General features: G+C 41.0%; 1 protein-coding gene across 1 annotated transcript in view; it reads right to left on the reverse strand.

Annotated features, from left to right (window-relative positions):
* Positions 1-2,201, reverse strand: part of ADAM19 (ADAM metallopeptidase domain 19) — a 77,131-nt gene extending 74,930 nt beyond the window's left edge. Inside the window, exon 1 of the mRNA XM_019740367.3 lies at positions 1,933-2,201. Within this exon, the coding sequence (XP_019595926.3) occupies positions 1,933-1,999 (67 nt within the window). The 5' untranslated portion in view covers positions 2,000-2,201. The remainder of the gene's footprint in view (positions 1-1,932) is intronic.
* Positions 2,202-22,542: the final 20,341 nt, after the last annotated feature.

Raw genomic sequence — 22,542 nt, forward strand, 5'->3', positions numbered from 1 at the left:
GGCGTGAGTAGAAGCAGGAAGGCAAAGCTTGCAGGAGCCCTGGTGAGAGATGATAGCGGCTCAGACTAGGATGATATCAGTGGAGAGGAATGAAGTGGTTGGATTCTGGGTATATTCTGGAGGCCAAGCCCATGGACATTATTCCCATTGTGCTTCAGTTTTCTCTTCTGGAAAATGAAGACAAGAATTCCTACCTGCCCATCGCATAGCATTACTGGTGGAGTCACTGGGAAATTGCTTCCCAACGCACAAAGCATCACTGCATGAACCTGAGCTTCCTAACGGCAAGTCTGCATTTGGATCTCACTCTACTTTCCAAATCAATCTCACCTCCCCATTCTCCTTCATCCCGATGACAACCCTGGGAGAGAGGTAGCAGAATTCCTATTTTGCAAGAAAGGCAAATGGAAACTTGTTCGAGGAGAGACTTGTTCAGGGCAGTGGAGACCTCAAACACTGGTTGCAGGCAATCTTAATCAAGTGGTCATTTCCCGAAAACTTGGCAAATTAGTCTCCATAATAGTCCAAATCTATAAGACTCCTGAGGACGGGAGTGAGGACTCCAAGATCTAGTCTGTCTAAACCAACCACATCAATCATATAGAATGTAATGAATGATAGAAAAGATGGCCATAGCTGTTCTGATAAAGTGACGGGATTATGAGTGATGAAGTTTCCTTTCAGATTACTGATATATTCTCAATTAAAACATATCTTAAAAACAATCACATTAGACTAGCATTAGTTTCATCACATTGGTAACAATCAGAAGCAATGCATTCATTTGTTCATTACATGTTTTCTGAGTACTTAACTATGCCCCAAGCACAATGGTAGGTGCTTGATATATGCATGGTGGCACCAGGGAGGCTCTGGTGGCTCTGATAAGTCTAGATTCTTTGCAACAATAAAGGAATTATATGACAGCCAATGGAATATTTAAAGGAATGAAATGATCTTTATGATGCAAAGGATGCTGAAAGCGAGCTAAAGGCTCAATAATGGAGGAACGCAGTATATCTTAAGAAAAATTGCTCAAAACTTGGAAATAAGGCAAAGAGCAAGCAGGAGGCCCTTTCAATGGCACATTGTAGCATTGTTCAACAGGCCATGCCATAGATCACTGAATTATCTAGGGGAATGTACCTTTGTCTGACTTTTTGTATTTACTATTAATTTAAAAACTATACTCCATTGTGCGTCTACTGTAGATTTCTGTCCAGCAGAGATGGAAATGACTTCAGCATAGTAGAAAGATAAGTAAGAATTATGGTTGTTTGGCCCCATGGGGCATTGACCACTTTTGCATCTGTCCCAGCACATTATTTCAACGTTCTTTCTCCAATGTCTGTATCACCCCTGTTCCTCTAATGCTTTGAACCAGCCTTACCATTCCATTCACTGCCTCCTTCATGAATTGAACAAATCTTTATCACCCATTCATCCTATATTTATATGAGAGTCATGTTTTTAACTTTTTGAAAATCATACTTCTGCGATTTCTTGATGGAATTTATAGTCGTTAAAATCATGTTTCTGGAGAATTTAACGATGTGAGAAATGTTCATTATGTGAAGTCGAGAATGCAAGACACAAAACTGTACATATGGTATGGTTCCAATTTTATCAGTATGTATTTATAGGAACACACACACAAAGACTGGAGAAAAGAGGAGAGACTAGAAAAGCAGCGGAAAGAGAAGCTAAAAGCAGAAAAACAGAGGAAAGAGAGAGGGCGGCTGTTTTCTGCCTGCTCAGGACCTCCACCACCTCCCAGGGCGCACAACGTGGGAACAAAGCCAGAGATCCCAGGCTGGGGGACTGCGGGGGCGCAGCCCCGCGGAGTTGCGGGGAGGCAACTCCCAGGTCCCCCAGCCACCTAGCCCACCCGCCTCCATCCCCATTCCAACCCTCCCGCGCCCTGCCACTTACTTCTGGTCCATCCCGGCAGGGCGAGCGCCAGCAGGCACAGCCGGGCAGCGCCCACGCCCCCGGGCATGGTGGCAGCGGCCACTTGCGCGCTCCGCGCTCACAAGCACACAGCCATGCCAGCCTCCCAACCAGGCGGCAACGCGTCTGGAACCCACTGCTCGCCCAGCGCCTCCCAGCCCGGCTCCCAGCCATCGGCTGCGACGCTCCGCCCTCAGCTCCGCAGGGCTCCGCCACGGGGTGGAGGAGGGGACAGGACCGACCGCCGGGAGGGGGCGGGAGGGACCGCCAGGGGAGGAGCCGGAGGGACCCCTGGGGAGCCAGCCGGGCTCAGGTGACGCGGGCCAGCGGACCAGCCGAGGGGCAGGGATTCACTCACGGTGGGCGCGGCCTGGGGAGGGTCTTGGACCGGGCTTCCAAGAGTTAAACTGGACCCCTTTTAGCACAGCAGCCAGTTTCCTCTGTCCCGCACTCTGCTGGACGCCTTGGGTGACACTCAGAGGCTACTTACCCAGCACCGTTCCCCAGAGACCGCCACTCTTGGAGGCAGGCTCTGAAAGAGTTAACCGAACCACAAGGCACAAAGAACTAAGTGCTAAATGGAGTTGTTTTCTTTTCTTAGCAGGACACAAATCAAGGAGCAATTCCTTCTGACGGGAAGGAGGGGGGTGTGGTGAAGAGAGGATTCCCAGAGGAGAAGATATCTGAACTAGGGAGAAGGAGGATTGGAGCACCAGGCAGAAAAAAATGACCTAGACAAACGTACTAGGGCGGAAAAGCCCATGGGCTGTATTGGGGGAAACTCGGAATTTGGGATGGTTAGGCTTTGGAGGGAAATGGAGAGAAATGAAACCTGAAAATAACGACCATCACTTACTGAGGGCTTACTACCTGCTGGAATAAGAAAATAGCAATGACTGATAATATAGCACTTACTAAGGGCCAGACACTGCCCTCAGCACTTTACATCCATTAACTTACTTAATTAATTAATCTAGGAAAAGAGCTACCCACCTTTTATTGTCCTTTAATATGTGCCAGGGACTCTGCATACATCATCTCTTTTAATTAGCCCATGTAATCTCCTGGGGCAGGTACAAATATTATCCTGTTTCAGAGATGAGAAAACCAAACCTGAGAGGCTAAGTAATTTGCCCAAGGTCAATTACATCTTTAAAGGCCCCATCTCCAAATACAGTTACACTGGGGGTTAGGGCTTCAACATATGAATTTGGGCGGGGGACACAGTTCAGTCCATAACATTCCATCCTCTGGCTCCTCAAAATGCATCTGCTTCTTGCATGCAAAATACATTAACCCCATCCCAACAGCCCCAAAAGTTTCAGCCCATTTCAGCATCAACTCCAAGTCCAGTGTCTCATCAAATATCATCTAATCAGACATGGGTGAGACTTGAGGTATGATTCATCCTGAAGCAAAATTCCTCTCCATCTGTGAACTTATGAAACCAGACAAATTATGTGCGTCCAAAATAGAGGTATAGGATAGACATTCCCATTCCAAAAGAGAAATCAGAAAGAAAAGGGTGACAGGTTCGGAGCACATCCAAAACCTAGCAAGGCAAATTCCACTAAATCTTAAAGTTCTAGTACAGTCTTCTGGCTGGTTGCCCAGCCTTCGGCCCGCTGGGGCAGTAGTGTCAGCCCTATGGCCCCAGGCAGCAGCCCCCCAACCCTGCAGCTTTTTGGTGCAGCCCTGCCTCTGAGGCACTGGGCAAGGGCAGCTTGACTCCCTGAAACCCCACCCCTCCTCTGAAACCAAGAGAGTAATAGCTTTGCCCTTTGGGCCTGTATGCTGTAGGCGTATAGTGGGAATGGCAACCCTGATGGTCTCTGAATCACCTTCCAGGTCATTCTTGCCTTTTCTCGAAGGATAAAGCATGTTTGCTGCCAAATAGCTCTATTGTCCTGTCCTGTAGAATCCCTGAAGTCCAAAAGCCTTTCTTTATTTTGTCCTGTCTCTGTTTCCTTTGGTCCAAACTGGCAGTGTCTCCCTGTTATAATCATATCTTTATCACTGGTTTCTGCTAAAATGGCTGATTAACTACATGGGTGATCTCCTTATAGAGTAACCCTTGGTGTCCTATAGTCCTTATCTCCAAATACAGTCACATTGGGGATTAGGGCTTCAACATATGCCTGGGCTTGGGGGACATAATTCCATCCATAACAGGAGCTTTAGCCCTAGAGCCATGAGACTAGAATCCTAGTCCCAGTTCTCTCCAACCAGCTTAGGTAAGTCGCTTCTCCTTTCTGGGCCTGAGTTTCTGACCAATGACCTGGGAATGAAAATGGAGATTCCAATCCATCTCACCCAGGAGCTGTGAGAAGTTGTTGAGATAATGGTGGTGAATGTGCTGTGCCAGGTAAGAAATGCTGAAGTGTCAAGTCTCACTGATTCTATGGACCATCTACTTGTAAAGGCATACAAACTCCATGTCTGAGATTTGCTTCCATTTGCTGGCACTCAGCTGATCAATATTTAATCAGCAAGTACTCCTGAAAATTGGGAAGTAATTCACAAGAAGAAAATTCCAGTGGAGTGAGAATGTTCCCAATTCTGTCTCTCATCCACCCCCCCCTCACACTTACACACAGGAACAAACATATATACAACTTTTGACCCCCTGGAAGCTTTCCCATTTATTTGTAAAGAATGTATTTATTGTTTATAAAGAATACTACATCTCTACATAATCTTTAAAATATTCATGACATTTAACCCAGTAATTACATTTCTGGGAAACTATCCTAAAAAAATAATCTGCAATGCACACAAAGATTTATGGACTAGAAATGTTCATAGTGGTGTTATTTATAATACTGAAAATATTGGAAACAACCTAAATATCGAATTGTGAAGGAACAGTTAATAAATTACTGACTATCCATATGATGGATTATTATGCAGCCATTTAAAATAACATTTACAAAGAGTTTATGCTCTGATGTTAAAGGAAAAAAAGCAGGGTCCAAAGTTACATTTAGGTACGATCTCAGCTATGTAAATAAAAGAGATTTTTTTTAAAGGCTAGAAGGAAATGTTCTAAAGTGTTTGCAGTGGTTACCTCTGGATGGTGAGACTATGAATGGATGAAGGTTTCGGTTTGGTTTGATTTTTCTGGGTTTTGTTTGTCTTTTTCTTCCTCTTCCATTTTCTATAATACTTGTGTGTGACTTTCGCAGTGGGGATGGTGGATAAATGGTAAACACAGGAAAGGGACACAGAAGAAATAATGATTTATCCTCGTGTCTTAGAGAGTTTTGCATACTTGACCTCTCTACACATACTTGACTCTGTCCTCTGATGTTAGGGAAACTGAGGCAGAGTTAGAGCAACCAATTCCAAATTTCGGGAGTCCAGGTGACACAGGTCACTGTTCCCCTCTATAGTACACTATCATGGTTAGGAGGTGGCCATCCTGCCATAGTTTAAATCCTTTTGCTGTCCTTAACCAGCTGTGTGACCAGGAGCCAATAAACTTTCTGTGACTTTGCTGCCCCTTCTATGAAGGATGTTCAAAGTGATAATTCCTAGCTGAGGACAGAGTGACAATAGGGAATATATAAAATGGAGTTATTTAAACCAAACTGTTCAAATTATTAACATTATGAAGATGGAAGCCTCAGGAAAGACTCCGTTCTTGTTCTAACTAGCCTGGGAACTTAACATTTTTTGAACTTTCCAGTCCCACGTCAATGCCTGGATATACATCTGACCTCTAGGTAACCCTCTAATTACCTCCTGAAGGACTCACATATCCAAGTCACCTGATTACCGCCTGAAGGACTCAAGAATACATCCACCTGACATTCATTATCCAGACACCACGACTGACCAGACCTCCTGGCATCCGTCATCCTGACCGCCTGACATCAGACTGATAACCATCCTGGACCAATCTTAGGGCTAAGAATGCAGGACTGATCATTCTCAAGAAAGTGCTTTTTACTATAATAACTTTTTTTTTTTTTTTTAAAGATTTTATTGGGGAAGGGGAACGGGACTTTATTGGGGAACAGTGTGTACTTCCAGGACTTTTTTCTTGCTAGTTGCAGGGGGCGCAGCCCACCATCCCTTGCGGGACTCAAGGAATTGAACTGGCAACCTTGTGGTTGAGAGCCCACTGGCCCATGTGGGAATCGAACCGGCAGCCTTCGGAGTTAGGAGCACGGAGCTCTAACCACCTGAGCCACCGGGCCAGCCCCTATAATAACTTTTAACTTTTCTTTGTTTTTTTGGAACACTTCTGGGGCTTTGCCTAGCTGCATTCCCTGTTTGCAAACTCCAAGACCCTTGAATAAATCTTTATCGTTTATTTCTAGCAAAGCCTCCAGACGCTGAGTTTGTTCGACGTGGCTCATAGGGATTTTGTGAGGCTTACATGGGTGCTCAGCACAGCACCTCTCACATAGTAAGCAGTCAATAAACGCTAGCTTTTATTACCTTCTTTCTATTTCTAATAAGTGCGGTGGTGGGGAGCATACTCATAATGCTTAGCTTGTGCTTTTAGTCATGGAATGTGTGAAGTCTAATTATATACTGCTTCTTTCCTTATCATCAAAGATAATGATCGTGTTATACCACAATTGCCTATTTCTTACCCCACCCCCACTACATGGTTAGCTTCTTGTGCATAGGAGCTGGACTTTGGTCTTGTCTCATCCTCCTAGCATTCGGAAGGCACAATAAATGTTGAATTAAATAAATTATTAATTAAATGATTAGTTATTCCAGTCTTGCTCAGCACAAACTTCCAAGTGGCTCATGGGAGAATTGTCTCTTTTGGCCCTTACTATGAGAATAATGTTGACACGGTGATCATTTTCCCAGCAACTAGCTGCCCTAAAAATCCTCTGTGCTCTGCCTATTCATCCCTCCTCCCAACCCTTGCCAACTACGGCTCTTTTTACTGTCTCCATAGTTTTGCCTTTACCAGAGTGTCAAATAATTGGAATCACACAGTATGTAGCCTTTTCAGATTGGCTTATTTCACTTAGCACTATGCCTTTAAGGTTCCTCCATGTCTTGTCATGGCTTGATAACTCATTTCTTTGTATCACAGACTAATACTCCATTGTTTTGATGATGGCCACAGTTTACCTGCAGGAGATCTTGGTTGTTTCCCAGTATTGGCGATTCTGAATAAAGCTGCTATATATATCATGTGCAGGTTTCTGTGGGGACATACATTTTCAATTCATTTGAGTAAATACCAAGGAACATGATTATATGTTAAGAATATGTTTAGTTTTGTAAAAAACCACCCATCCGTTTTCTAAAATGGCTCTCCCATTTTGCATTCCCACCAGCAATAAATGAGACTTTCTATTGCTCTGCCCCATTGCCAGCAGTTGGTGCTGTCAGTGTTTTGGATTTTAGCCATTCTAATAGGTGTGTAGTGGTATTTCATTTTAATTTGCAATTTTCTAATGAAATATGATGTTGAAAGTCTCTTCATGTGCTTATTTGCCATCTGTGTATCTCCTTTGGTGAGGTGTCTGTTCTGGTCTTTTGGCCCATTTTTAAACCAGGCTCTTTGTTTTCTTATTGTTGAGTCTTAAGAGTTCTTTGTATATTTTGGATAATAGTCCTTTATCAAATGTGTCTTCTGCAAATATTTTCTCCCAGTCTGTGGCTTCTTTTCATTCTCTTGACATTGTTTTTCACAGAGCAGAGGTTTTTAAAGTCCGGCTGACCAATTATTTCTTTCATGGATTGTGCCTTTGATGCTGTATCTAAAAAGTCATCACATACCAAAGGTGATCTAGGTTTTTCTCCTACATTATCTTCGAGGAGTTTTATAGTTTTGCATTTTACAATTAGGTCTGTGATGCATTTTGAGTTAAATTTTGTGAAGGATATAAAGTCTTTATCTAGATTTTTTTTTTTTTTGTATGTGGATATTCAGTTGTTCCACCACCATTTTTGGAAAGGACAATCTTTGCTCCATTGTGTTGCCTTTGCTTCTTTGTCAAAGATCAGTTGACTATATTTATGTGGGCATATTTCTGAGTACTCTATTCTGCTCCATTGATCTATTTATCCATTCTTTTGCCAATACCACACTGTCTTGATTACTGCAGCTTTACAGTAAGTCTTGAAGTCAAGCAGTGTCAGTCCTCCAACTTTGTTTTTCTTCTTCGATATTGTGTTGGGTATGCTGGGTCTTTGCCTCTCCATATATACTTTAGAATCACTTTGTTGATATCCACAACATAACTTCTGGGATTTTGATTGGGATTGCATTGAATCGATAGAACAAGTTGGGAAAATCTGAATCTTGACAATAGTGAGGTCTTCCTATCCATGAACATGGAATATCTCTCCATTTTTAGTTCTTTCTTCTTTGATTTCATTCATCAGAGCTTGTTGTTTTCCTCATATAGATTTTCTACATATTCCATTAGATTGATACCTAAGTATTTCATTTTGGTAGTGCTAATGTAAATGCACCCCAAAATTCAAATTCAAATTTTAATTTCAAATTCCACTTGTCCACTGCTGGTATATAGGAAAGTGTTTGACTTTTGTATATTACCTTTGTATTCTGCAACCTGGCTCTATTCCTAGTTTAATGAGAGTTTTTATCATGAATAGGTGTTGGATTTTGTCAAATGTTTCTTCTGCATCTATTTATACAATCATGTTATTTTTCATTTTTAGCCTTTCTACGTGACAGATTCCATTGACTGATTTTTGAATGTTGAACCAGTCTTGCATACTGGAACAAATCCCACTTGGTCATGATATATAACTTTTTTTATACATTGTTGGATTCGATTTGTTAATATTTTGTTGAGAATTTTTGCATCTATATTCATGAGAGATTTTAGTCTGTAGTTTTCTTTTCTTGTAATGTCTTTGCCTGGTTTAAATATTAGGACAATGCTGGCTCATATAATGAGTTAGGAAGTATTTCTTCTGCTTCTATCCTCTGGAACAGATTGTAAAAAATTGGTATAATTTCTTCCTTAAATGTTTGGTAGAATTCCCCAGTGAATTGTGTCACATGTGTTTGGTAGTATTCACCTATCTGGGCCTGGTGTTTTCTGTTTTGGAAGGTTATTGTTGTTAACTCAATTTTTAAAAATAGATATAGGCCTATTCAGCTTATCTATTTCTTTTTGTGTCACTTTGGCAAGTTGGGTCTCTCAGGGAACTGCTCTATTTCATCTAGGTTATCAAATTTGTGGACATAGAGTTCTTCATAGTATTTCTTTATTATCCTTTTAATTTCCATGGGATCTGTAGTAATGTTCTCGCTTTCATTTCTGATATTAGTAATTTGTGTCTTCTCTCTTCTTTTCTTAGTTAGCCAACCTAGAGGCTTATCAATTTTATTGATCTTTTTGAAGAACTTGCTTTTGGTTTAATTGATTTTCTCTATTAATTTTTTGTTTTAAATTTTATTGATTTCTGCTTTAATTTTTATTTTCTCCCACTTAGTTTGGATTTAATTTGCTTTTCTTTTTCTAATTTCCTAAGGTGGAAGATGTAGGTTATTGATTTTAGGTATTTTTTCTTTTCAAATATATGCATTCAAGGCTATAAATTTCCCTCTAAGTACAGCTTGCACGATATCTCACATATTTGATAAGTTGTGTTTTCATCTTCATTTAATTCAAAATATTTTTTAATTGCTGTTGAGATTTCTTCTTTCTTTTATGTGTTGTTTAGATGTGTATTGTTTAATCTCCATATATTTTGAAAATTTTTAGTTATCTTTTTGTTATTGATTTCTAGTTTAATTCCACTGTGGTTTGAGAACAAACATTGTATGACTTTTATTATTTTAAATTCATTAAGGTGTATTTTATGGCTGTGAACATGGTCTACAGTGGTGAATGTTCCATGTAATCTTGAAGAGAAGGTGTTTTCGGTTGTTGTTGATGAAGTGGTCTACAGATGTCAATTATACCCAGTTGATTGACAGCGTTGTTGAGTTCAACTATGTTCTTCCTGATTTTTTGGCTGCTGGATCTGTCCATTTGTGATAGAGGGGTGTTGAAATCTCCAACTGTGATAGTGAAGCCATCCTTTTCTCTCTGAATTTCTAACAGTTTTTGCCTCACATAGTTTGATGCTCTGTTGTTAGATGCAGACACATTAAGGATTGTTAGTTCTTTTTGGACTCTTGACCCCTTTACCGTTATGTAATGCCCTTCTTTATCCCCGATAACTTTTCTTGGTTTGAGGTCTGCTCTGTCTAGTTGCTGTTCCTGCTTTCTTTTGAACAGTGTTAGCATGGTATAGTTTTCTCCATCCATTTACCTTTATGTATCTTTAGAGTGGGTTTCTTGTGCACAAATATAATTGGGTCTGTTTTTGATCCATTATGACAATCTCTTTTTAAATTCCTACATTTAGATGATTAACATTCAAAGTGGTTATTGATATAGTTGGATTAATATCTATCATATTTGTTACTGTTTTCTATGTTTGCCCTTGTCCTTATTCCACTCTTTTTCTGCTTTTTGTGGCTTTGTTTGAACAGCTTCTATGACTCCATTTTCTCTTTTCTTCGCATATCAGTTACACTTTTTTTTTAACGTTTTTTAGTGGTTGCCCTAGAGTTCTCAATACACATTTATAGCTAATCCAAGTCCACAAATAACACTATACCACCACATCACAGGTAGTGTGAGCACTTAATAATAACAAAATAATCCTAATTCCTCCCTTCTGTTACCTGTATCGTTTTTATCATCGCACATGTATAAGCATATGTATGTGTATAAATGCATATGTATGATTTTATATATATGCTGATGTTTTGATCTCAGGTGATGCTGATGCTGTTGATTAGGGAGCACATTTGGAGCATCACTGCCATTGAAGGAAACTGCTCTCATCCTTTTGCCTCATTTCCAAATTTCGGATAATTTTTCTCAACATTTACCAACATTAAAAAAAAAAATCAAGAGATTTATTATTATTTTTTAAATCCTTACTCTGGCTTCTCTTAAAAAATTAGAAGGTTGGACAATAGTAAGCCTCAACTTTCCCATGGTGACAATTGGCTGGAGATCAGTATTAGCTGCTTCTTTTAGGAAGAACATTTGTTTTCTATTTTGTCACAGTCACCAACAACCCACAGTCCACATCACTCATTTAGTTTAGAGGGACTTGATTTTGTTATCCCTGCAAAAGATGTGGAGACATAATACAGAATTTTGAGGAGGGGCATGAGCATAGCTGGTTAATCTTATCTGATTAGTTCAGTCACCAGGGGCTGGCTTCACAGAAGTGCAACCCAGGCAGTTGACTTGAAATTCTTAATTTTTGGACAAGGGGACCCAAATTCTCATTTGGTATGGAGACCCACAAATCATGTGGCTTGTCCTGCAGCCACCCCACACTTAGTAGTAACCTTGTCATTACCAGATTGCTAAGAAGGGGGGAAAGATAATTTCAGGATCAGAGATCTGGAGTGCACTTCAGAAACCATCTTGTTTAGCAGATAAAGTAATTATTTCATTTTACAGCTAGAGCTACCAAGGTCCAGAAAGAGGGAACTGACTTCCTCAAGGTCATGGACAAATCCTGAAAAGGGAGCCAAATTGGAAGTCTAAAGTGATGAGTCTGCACGGCAGTGACTACTAAGGCTGGCGGTGAGTTAATGTATCTGATGTACCTCCGCATACCAATGAGAAAATTCCTGTTTGTCACTTAGCTCAGTCAACTTTGGTTAATCTGATTGAAGCAGAAGAAGGTGGAAAAAATGGAAGGAGGGGTAATCTTTAAACAGGTCAAGAAAACTGTATAAAAGATCCCGTTTAGGGTAAGGATTGTGAAGGAGGAAAACGTTATATATGAACTCCACCCCTGTGTTTCTTACAAAAGGCAGACCTGCGCTTAAATACCAAATAAATTGCAAAGGGCAAAGGCATTCAGAGAATGCCAATATACGTACTTACTGCCTGCTTGAAAATGGCAATCAAGGTTCAAGGATACACTTAATTTCAGCTGGCCTCACTTAGCTGGAAAATAGCTCAATTACGTGTTAGTCTCAGTTTCCTGAGTATAGGCTGTGTACACCCAGTGAGAGAGCCGAGTCCCTGCAGCTGGTTGAGTGGTAAGTTGGACTAGAAGTTAGGCAAATAAGTCAACACCACCTGGCCTTGCACCTGTTCACATCTATGCTTGTGGTTTGCGTGGGGTGAAGCCTCCTCTCCCACCCATCCGCCCCCTCAGAGATAATCAAGGAACCAGGCCTAGGTGTGGAACTCCATCCCCATACCCACTGGCATGGCTCAGTGATGGGTATGTGGCCCTAACTGCCCAGTGAGCACCCTCAAGACTCTGAGAGCCCTCTTCCTTTTTTTCTGAGATGGTGAACAATGTGAATTTGGGGTTGTGAGTTGTCCTTTTGCTACTATTTCAGGAAAGAACCTATCTGAAAATGAAGTCAAAGAATGGCAAGAGATAGAAACAGAGAGAGGGGCCCAATGACATTATTTGAACCTGTGGGTTCAGTCATATCTGAAGTGAACCTACCCCTTGAACTTCTCAACTACATGAGCCAAAATTTTTCTCTTTTGCTTTAGCTTGCCTGTGTTAGGAATCTGTCCCTTGTGGCTGAAACTGTCTCACTAATATAAGTGCCTTCTGCAGCGCAGGCACTGTGCTAGCTGCTGGGATTACAACACTGGACAAGACACATGTCGTTCTTATCTTTATTACTTAGAGTCCAGTGGGAGGATGGCAATAAGCAAGCAACTGCACAAATAAATGAAATATAATAATTACACATTAGGATTTGTAAACAAGAAAAGCTAAGAAAGAAAATACGAAAGGAGGAGTACTTTAGACAGCATAGCAGAAAATGGCTCTTAATTGAGTGTCTTTTATGTTGAGAGTCAGTGGTACAAAGAAGTGGGGGGGTGGGGGTGGGGGTGGGAAGATATCCCAGGCAGAGCAAACAGAAACTGCTCTGAGGCGTGAGGGGGCCTGATTCATTCAAGGAAGTGAAAGAAGGCCTTCATTTATTCACTCACTCTTTTATTCACCAAACATCTATTAGGCAGTGGTGTGGTGTGAGGCACAGGGAGACAAAGATAAACAAAAGAAGTCCCTGACAAGTTGGTAAGACGGATTGAAAGCCATCAAAGTGTTTAAACCATTTGACCCAGGAATTGCAATTCTAGGAATTTAGTCAAAAGAAAAACAAACAAAGAGGGATGTCTACAAAGATATAGCTACAAGGATGTTCACTGCAGCATTATTTATATTTTCAACTTTGTATTGAAATACAACATGAATACACACATGGAGTGTACATATCATCAGTACACAGCTCAACCATTTTCACAACCTGAACACACCCATGTAATTGATACCCAGATCAAGAAAGAATATGCCCAGCACGCCCGAGCTCCCTTTTGCCCCCTTCTGGTCACAAATCCCCCTCTCACCGAGGACGACTATTAGCCTGACTTCTAACAGTGAAGATTAATTTTGCCTCTTTTTGTGCTTTGTATAAATGGAACCACACAGTATGTCTTTTGCAGGGGGTGGGGCTTAGGGACTTGGATGTCCTGGCTTCTTTTGCTTAACATTGTGTTGATGAGATCCTACTATCTTGTTTATGTCGTTTATAGATGGCTTATTCTGTATTCTATTCATGGCATGTACCATAAGTTATACCTGTTCTGCTATGTATAGACATTTGTGTAGTTTCCAGACTAAGACTATTATAAATGATGCTGGAGTGAACATTATTTTGGTTAACATATATCTGCATTTCTTTGGGGTATACACCTAGGAGTGTCATTGCTGGTCATAGTATGTGATCCACATCAGCAGATATTTTTAAGCAGCTTAACAAAGTGATTCTATTACTTTACACTCCCACCAGCTTTCTAAGAGTGGTGGTTCTTCACATCCTTCGTAATACTTGGTACTTTCCCCTTTTTAAATTTTACGTATCTGATGGGTGTGTTGGTATCAAATTGTGTTTCAATTTTCATTTCCCCAATGATTAATGAGGTTGAAAAACGTCTTCATATTATTACTGGTCATTGGATACCCTCTTTTCTGAAGAGTCTGTTCAAGTCTACTTCCCATTTTTTTTAACTGAGTAGTCTTCTCATTGGTTTGCAGGAGTTCTTTAAATATCCTGGCTACAGGCCCTTGGTCAGATATATGTACGCAGACATCTTCTTCCATTTTATTAGGTGCCTTTTCATTCACTTTTGATGAAAAGAAATTGTTAATATTAATATAGTTAAATTTATCAATTTTTTATCATTAATACTTTGAGTCCTATTGAAGAAATCTTGCTCTACCCCAGGATCAAAAAAAGTCCTTATATGTTTTCCTCTAAAAGCTTTACTGTTTTCATTTTACAATCCTGAGGATAATGGGGAGCCCCAAAAGTATTGAAGGCAAGGACTAATGTGCTTGATCATATTTTCTCCCCCTGCAAGGTACAATGCCTGATGAATACTATGACAAGCAAGAATAGTGATAATATTTTCTACCTCCTGCACTAGACCTTATGAGCTCTTCAGTGGCTGTGGGGGGGTGGGGGATAGTTTGAGGAATCTTTTGCAATAGCCTCCACTAAACCAGTGCATTTCCATGTTGTTCGCCATGATCCTCAGTAAGAATTCCAACTGAATTTCACTGAATTATTTAAAAACAACAACAACAACAAACCCACTGCCCTAGGCTACCAACTCCATGATGGCAGTGACCATGGTTATATAAATCTTTTGATTATTACTATAGCCTCTAAGCTTGCCCCATGGTGGGTCATAATATTACTATTATTAGGTACTTATTTACCAAAGGGGTGAATAAATGGATGGACCGATAAATGATTCAAAATGCCTTGCAAACTATAAAGGGCAGTTGTAAACAATTGCTGTTAGCAACCAACTCAGAGCTATACTTGTGAGACTGTAAGTTGACAAATCAGCAAAGCAGGCAGTGGGAGAGGATACTGAGGGCATTTCAAGCCAGCAGTGGGTGATGTCCTACATGCCACACTGGGCAACTCATACTCCTTCCTGGGTCGGGTTCTTTCTCCATAGCCTCATTTCCTCTTTCATAGACCGTGAGTAATTTCAGTGGCATATGGAGGGCATGATTCAGAGACTGGAGACGAGAGGATTTTCTTTAATGGCTTAGAGATTGCATCTCAAAGACAGGGCAACAAATGTACAAGGCAGTCTTTTCCTCTGAATAGGGACCCGGGTTTGAAAAAAACACACACTGCTATAGATTTCTTGAAAATGCATTTGGCTCAGGGAGGGTCACTAGGGACCATTTAAACCCATCATGTCCTGCGTGCCTCTTGAAGCTTATTGATCAGAATCAGTTGCAAAGCCCCTCCCACGAGTTCTTTGTAACCAAAGTTCTCGAAGTAAAAAGCCAAGCCAAGGAAACAACTTTAGAAGGAGCAATTTGCCCAAAGATTAGCAGTGCTAACAGGGGTTGAGCAATGACTTCCTCCCAGTGTCAATATTCCTGCAAGTTTTAAGAATTAAGATCCCATTTGGAGAAGGGCTTGTCAGAAGAAATCATTGTCTTTTTCAAAGAACCAGAAACTTTCATGATGGATGAAGTCCTCGCTAACAGTTTAATGGTTTTAGTTGAGATGACTGCAGGGAAATGTCCAGTACTAATCACACGGAGCCTTTTTCATTCGACAAACAGCTGAGGATTAAGACCGTGTTCTAAGGAAATCTTAGGGTTCAAAAACTAAAGGACTTTGGGAAGAGGCAGACCTGGGTTGGATTCCAGTCTCTCCTCTTAAGTGCCTTTAAGTAATCACTTTGGTCAAGTTCAAGAACACGCCTCCCTGACCTTCAAAGTCCTTATCGTTAAGATTTCAAACGTGTCTGAGGATTATGAAAAAATACGATGGAAAAGAATTTAGCATTGTACCTGGCACATCCGAAGTGCTGAATCGTTTTCTTGGTGCTGTGGGGGTGGTGATAATGATGGTGATGTTGATGGTGGTGATGACGATCCTTATTACCATTGGGACTAAAGCAATCTGCAGAAATATAAGATCAAGTTCATGTTCAGAATTCAGTTGGAAATATGAGCTGGAATCCCAAATAACCACAGTGCCCAGCAGTCTTCTTTCCTTTATCCAAGTCAGGGGTGTCCAAACTTTTTTCAACGTTTTTCACCAAGGGCCATATGCGGTAAAATACACAAACAGCCGGGCCACTCACTCGAGGTGAAGTACGGATTGCCTCACCTGGTTTATTTAAGTAAACTAAATATATTTTTGGAATTTGCTGCGGGCCAATTAACAATGGATTGTGGGCCGCAGTTGGCCCACGGGCCGCAGTTTGGACACCCCTGATCCAAGTTGTTCCATCTACTGGAAAAGACCTTTTACACCATGTTCACCTTTTCAAATACAGCCAGATTTCCTTTCAAATTCTGTTTTTCTATGAGGCTCTTCTGGACCATTCCAATGAAGCAAGCTCTCCTGCAAGCTCCCCTGTGTCCCACCCTTCACTTATGTTGACAATCCCCCTGCAGCCTTTCAAGGAACAGGGCTTTCTACGTGAGCTAATTCAGTCACTTTCTGCTTCTTGCAACCAAAAGAGCTTTGATTCAGATACCATCCATGAATGCAGTTTTAAACATATTGAATGTGAGGGTGTGAGAAACAAGGGAGGGTAGAAGCAAGACATACAGAGGGTGGGACGTGGGAGTCACAACTGATCATCAAGGCTGGTTCAGAACCCACGAGATCTCTGTGGAGGGAAAGAGACAAGAGAAAAGACTGAAAACATGACTAATTTCAAGAACTTAGATAAATTCTTGTCCTACCTGCCATGTGTAACCACACTACCATTGAGCACCTAGTATGTGTGTGCCTGGAAGAAAGGAATGGGGACTCAGCGAGGCTAAGTCTTTGTCCAAGGTCATACAGCTAGTGAGCAGTAGAACCAGCAGTAAACCCACATTTTTGTTTAGCAGATTTTTGACAGAAGTGCTAAGGTAATTCAATGGAAAAAGGATGATCTTTTCAAAAAATGGTACTGGAACAACTGGATATCCTTATGAAAAATAAAGAATCTTGACCTTTACACAAAAAATTACCATGAAATAAATCATAGAGCTAAAAGGAACAGCTGAAAACTACAAGACTTCTGAAAGAAATCAGAGGCGAAAATATTCACCACCTTCAGGTAGGCAAGATTTCATAGGCAGGACGTAAAAGCATAAACCATAAGAGAAAAAAATGATAAATTAGATTTCATCCAAAAAAATCTTCTGCACTTTAAAAGATGCTATTAAGAAACTGTAACAGCAAGCCACAATCTGGAAGGAAATATTTGCAATGCAAATATCAGATAAAGGACTTTTAACTAGAATTACAGAGGGTGTCAAAAAAATGTATACACATTTCAAGAGTGGAAAAAACGGTTTTAAAATTACGCTGATGGTAACCACTTTGAGCACCTCTTGTAATTGCAGAAGTCAAACGTGACTTGTATTCATCTTTTGTTATCGGTATATATTGAGCATTACAATTTTAATACAGTTTTTTCCTTTCTTAAAATGCGTATACATTTTTAGGGCACCCTCTGTATCATGAACTCTGAAAATTCAATGAAAAGGTCACTCAATTACAAAAAATGGACAGAAGATTTTAACAGACCCTTCAAAAACAAATGATCTATACATGGCCAACAAGCACATGAAAAGATGTCCAACATGATTAGCTATCAGAGAAATGCAAATGAAAACCACTGTGAGATACCACATTACACCACTGAGAAAGACTTGACATAAAACACCTGACAAGACCAGCTATTGGTGAGGGTGAGAAGCCAACTGGAACTTTCAGATATTAGGTTTTGGCAAACAATTTGGTAGTTTCTTATTTCTTAACAAGTATCCACCTTTTCTATGACCCAACAATTCTACTGTTAGGTATTTGCCCAAGAGAAATGAATGCAGATGCCCCCCAAAAGATTTGCACATGAAGACGCGCAGCAGTTTCATTCATAATAACCAAAACCTGGCAAACTCAAATGGCTAGACAGCTTGTGGCACATCTGTACAACAGTATATTACACAGCAGTAAAAAAACAAACAAAAAACTATTATTATATGCAACAACATTGATAAATCTCAAAAACTTTACGCCAAGTAAAGGGAGTCAGGAACAAAACACGACATACTTTATGATTCAGTTTGTATGGAATACTGGAAAAGGCAAAATTAAGCTGTAGTGACAGAAAGTCGATCAGCGGTGGCCTGGGTTGTAGAGGGAGGGAGGGGATTGGTGGAGGGGCAGGTAAGAATTTCTTGAGGTGATGGAAGTGTTCTAAGTCTTGATTGCGGTGGCGGTTGTATGGGTGCACACATTTGTCAAAATTTATTGAGCTGTATGTACGAATACACTTAAAATGGGTGCCTATTGTTATATGTAAGTTATACCTCCAAAAAATTATGTAAAAACTAAGAGCCTTGAAACATGGTGAATTGTTCCACAGGTGCTGTGCCAGGGAGAGGGCCTCCATGGGTAGACATGCTATGGAAGAAATATGGAAGTAGGCAAGGGCAGGAAACCATCAGGGAACAGATTAGTTTATAAAATCACTTGCCTCTTTGCCAAATACTCTCAGAGGTTGTAATCCCTCAGGTCCCCAGTCAGACATGGTGTGATGGCCTGGCAGAAACAGCGCTGCCCAAAGGACAACAATATGAAGAAAGGGGCCCATTTTTTCCTACTCAGCTCCCTGAAATCTGGGACAGACAATCTGACTTAGTTCTGAGTTCTCCATAAAAACCCTTTTGGCCTCTCTCACATGCCTGCCTCACATGCCTGCCTTGCTTCCTTAGGAGTCTGTCTCTTTCTCTCTGTCTCTTACTCAGCTGCCAGCGGCCCCTCATCAGGTCCCTGGGCTGCACAGAGGCTGTAATAGCCATCAACCCAGGAGCCTTCCACCTTCTCCTTCAGGGAAGTCACAGGAAACTCTGGATGGAATAAATCCCGTAGTTAGAGGTTCTTTCTCATAAGTACTGTTCTTTTAAAAAGCTGGAAAGTTGGGTTGAGGAGTTTGGAGCTATTATTAGCACCAAACACTATAAAAAGGAAATGCCACTGATAATCTTAGATGGCTGTATTTTTATATGGGATAATTCAAGTTTCCTTCTTAGAGTTCCCAGTCATAAGAAATCCTTAATAAAAATACTACCTCGGGTCATACCCTCAAAGCTAGCTTAACATTGTTGAAATCCATTGGGGCTATTCAAGTCCAGACTGACTAGGGAAACTAAGACCGCATTTTTAGCCCATTTTTATGGCTGCTCCCTTCTGAGTTGCTCAGGTCTGTCCTGCCAGAGGAAAACAACAAATTCATCAACCTATATACAAATGCTTATTTGTTGTGACTGTGTGACAAAGGGGATGGCATGCAGGCTCGTGTCAGACTTGCCCAAGCTTGGTCTCTGTGTGGTATCAGGCCAGTTGCTCAACCTTTCTGAGCTTCCCCTACAAAATGGGTTGCTGTGCACCCTATGAGCTAATGCCTGATGTCTGGCACTTGGTAAACTTTCAGGAAATGTTAATTCATTATGATTATGTGTTCAGTCATGCCTCTCACCATGGGGTGTGCAACAGCCTGGTTTTGCCTTCAGGAATCCTATACTCGCTCTTTATGCACAAAACATACAGACAGGGGAATAAAAGAACAGAAATGATGAGATCTTGTGCCAGTGAAGTTGCTAAAAAAACACGCCCTTCAGTCTTTAGACACCGCTGGGCCCCTGCTTCGAGCTTTATTGGAGAGCCATTTGTCAATGTGTGTCAAAAGCCTTTAAAATGTGTTCGCCCTTACGAAAACAATGAAGTTTATGAGTAAAGATTTAGCCTGGATATACTCAGAGTAGCAAAAATTTGGTAACAGTCTAAATGTCTAACAACAGAAGTTAAATGCATATTTAGACATTATAATTGATGAACATTTACACAAAGCATGTCACAAAACAATATGTACAATATGGGTCCATTCAGAGGGCACAACCTAAAGTAATGTTTCTATTAAGCATTTTCTGTGACCAGGAACTCTAAAAAGGAAGCTTGAGTCACTCCCTCATAAAAATACAGATATATAGATATCTGTATACATACATATTTATATACATATACATAACACACACAGATTTATGTGTATATACATATATACACATACCAGGGGTGCCAAAAAAATGAATATAAGTGGACACTTTGGTCAACGTTGCTCAAGCAGTAGTTCGCCGTAATCAGAAGTGTCTGGACGCTGATGGTAACCACTTTGAGCACCTCTTGTAATTGCAGAAGTCAAATGTGACTTGTATTCATCTTTTGTTATTGGTATATATTGAGTATTACAATTTTAATACAGTTTTCCTTTCTTAAAATGTGTATACATTTTTTGGCACCCTCTGTATATGTTTATATACATATATATGTGTATATACATATATATATATATGGAGAGAGAGAGATCTACAGACCTTGGCTTAACACAATGATTTCATATATGGGTGGTGCTTCTGAGTGGATTTTTTGTTTCATTCATTTGTATTTTTATGAGGATGTATTGCTTTTATATAAGAAAAAAACCAAAAAATTAGGAAAAAGCAGTTTGATCAATCTAGAAAACAGAAAGAACAAATACAGCACAATAAGTAAATACGCGTAAGCCGTGACCTATTTTTTCCTTGACATTTCTAAAAATTCTGGAGCCCTTTATTTAGCTTCCAACAAATACACTGATTTACTCTGTAACTTTGAACAGGTTCTTCCTCTCTCTGGCCCTTAGTTTTCCACATGCAAAGTGCATGAGTTGGGCTAGGTTAGGGAAGACATACAACTTTTATCTTGAGCATCGACTCCATAGCATTGCTAGGTTCTACCTGGAGCCCTCTGTGATGAGAAGGAACGTCTGAGGGAAGGCAAGAGCTCTGTGACTAACGATGTCTGTTATGGATATAGGAATGAGGGATGACACAGGATGACCACGCAGTTCCCATGTGTTCACTAGATAACTGTGGGGACAGAGCCCCAGAGAGCAGTTTCCAGGCTCTTGGCCTCACGTGGAAAGGTGCTGGCTCAGGTAGTAGATGGTCATCAGCTGTGACTAGTTGGCCATCGGCTGTTATTGGTTAGCCATTAGCCACTGATATAACTGCAGTGGCTAAGCTAGCAAAGTATGTGGCGTGGCGTGGCAGAGTGTGAATTTCGGATTGCAGAGAGTCAGATTGCAGCTGGTAAGTGAGGTTGGTTGGCAGAGACAAGTGGACGGCGGGTTGCGGATCGTGTGGCTCCTGCCTCCTGTGTCTCCAACTCAGCCACCAGTGAGACGATAGTGGTATGACTCCCCTACCTATGGCTCTGTGGGGATTCCTTTTTGGCCTCACCATATGTTCCTATGTGGGGAGTGGGACTAGAGACCCCACGTGACACCCTGCATGACAATAACTTTATGGTCTCTTAGAACTCTACGAAATCTGGGGCATCGTTAAGCAAAAATATCAATCTGGATTTGGAAAGTTGTAGGAGTTGGGGGTACTTAATTTTTTGTATTCATTTTGGTTAGGTTATAGCAAATCACTAATTTTCCATCTCATTTCACAGAAACCAACACATTACTTAGGATTTACTAAAGGAGAAAATAGTCACGGCAGTTGCGTTTTCATTGTATTTGCATCCATCACCTCCCATCCCAAGAACAAGGAATAAATCTGCAGCTGTTATTTTAACTTCTCCAATCCGAAACCATTTGAATGCCACAGCTGTTAGAGGCATAAACCTGATTTCAGCTTTGTCTTTGGTCCATGTCTCATGTTTCATGGAATTCTCTAACAGCCATACTTCTGGGGGTTGAGTCAGAGAAGGCCACTTCTAATCATCACCTTCCCAGGAAGCAGAAGTGCTGGGCACTCATTCCGTGGGGGACTTTCCAGTTTGAAGCAGAGCCTGTTCCTGTCTTGATTCGATGAAACCAGGCCCTACCCGGCTTTACCCACTGACAGGGATCCTTTGGCAATACCATCATCTGGCTCTCAGCAGCTTGGTTATTTGGAGGAAGGGGCAGTCAGAAGGGCTTTCCTGCATCTCCAGTTAACCACACTAATCTACTCTAGTCTCCACAGAGAACAGCAGGCTGCATTCAGGGATCTCAGCAACAGCTGTGTCTTCCAAACCAAGACGCTGTTCAGAAAGATGATCCGAACGTGGGCTGTGTGTTTCAGTGGGATTTGGTGGGACTTTCCTACTCAGATGGCCCTTTGTGTGCCTCTAAGAGATGAGGCATTAACCTCACGTGTGGCTAGAGCACGATGGATGACTCGGAGTTCTCAGATTACATTTGGGTGGCACTCACAATGGACTCGTGGAAAATGCCTGGGTATCTGATGGACAGCGCCTGGCTTGTTCAGACTTGTGTTTGAAGGAGTGGGTGGATCCTAAAGCGTTTTTTCCATCCAAGTTTGCTAAGCTAACCAAAGCTGGTCCTCTCCAAAGGCTGACTCCAGAGTTCCTCTCAGGGCAGTAGAATTTAGTGTCCTAAATCGATAGCCTCTATTATCATCTTTGTTTCTATTTGGCATCTTTAACTATTT

This window comes from Rhinolophus sinicus, chromosome 5 (assembly GCF_057876585.1).
Source record: "Rhinolophus sinicus isolate RSI-liver-muscle chromosome 5, RSI-T2T, whole genome shotgun sequence".
Classification (NCBI taxonomy): domain Eukaryota; kingdom Metazoa; phylum Chordata; class Mammalia; order Chiroptera; family Rhinolophidae; genus Rhinolophus; species Rhinolophus sinicus.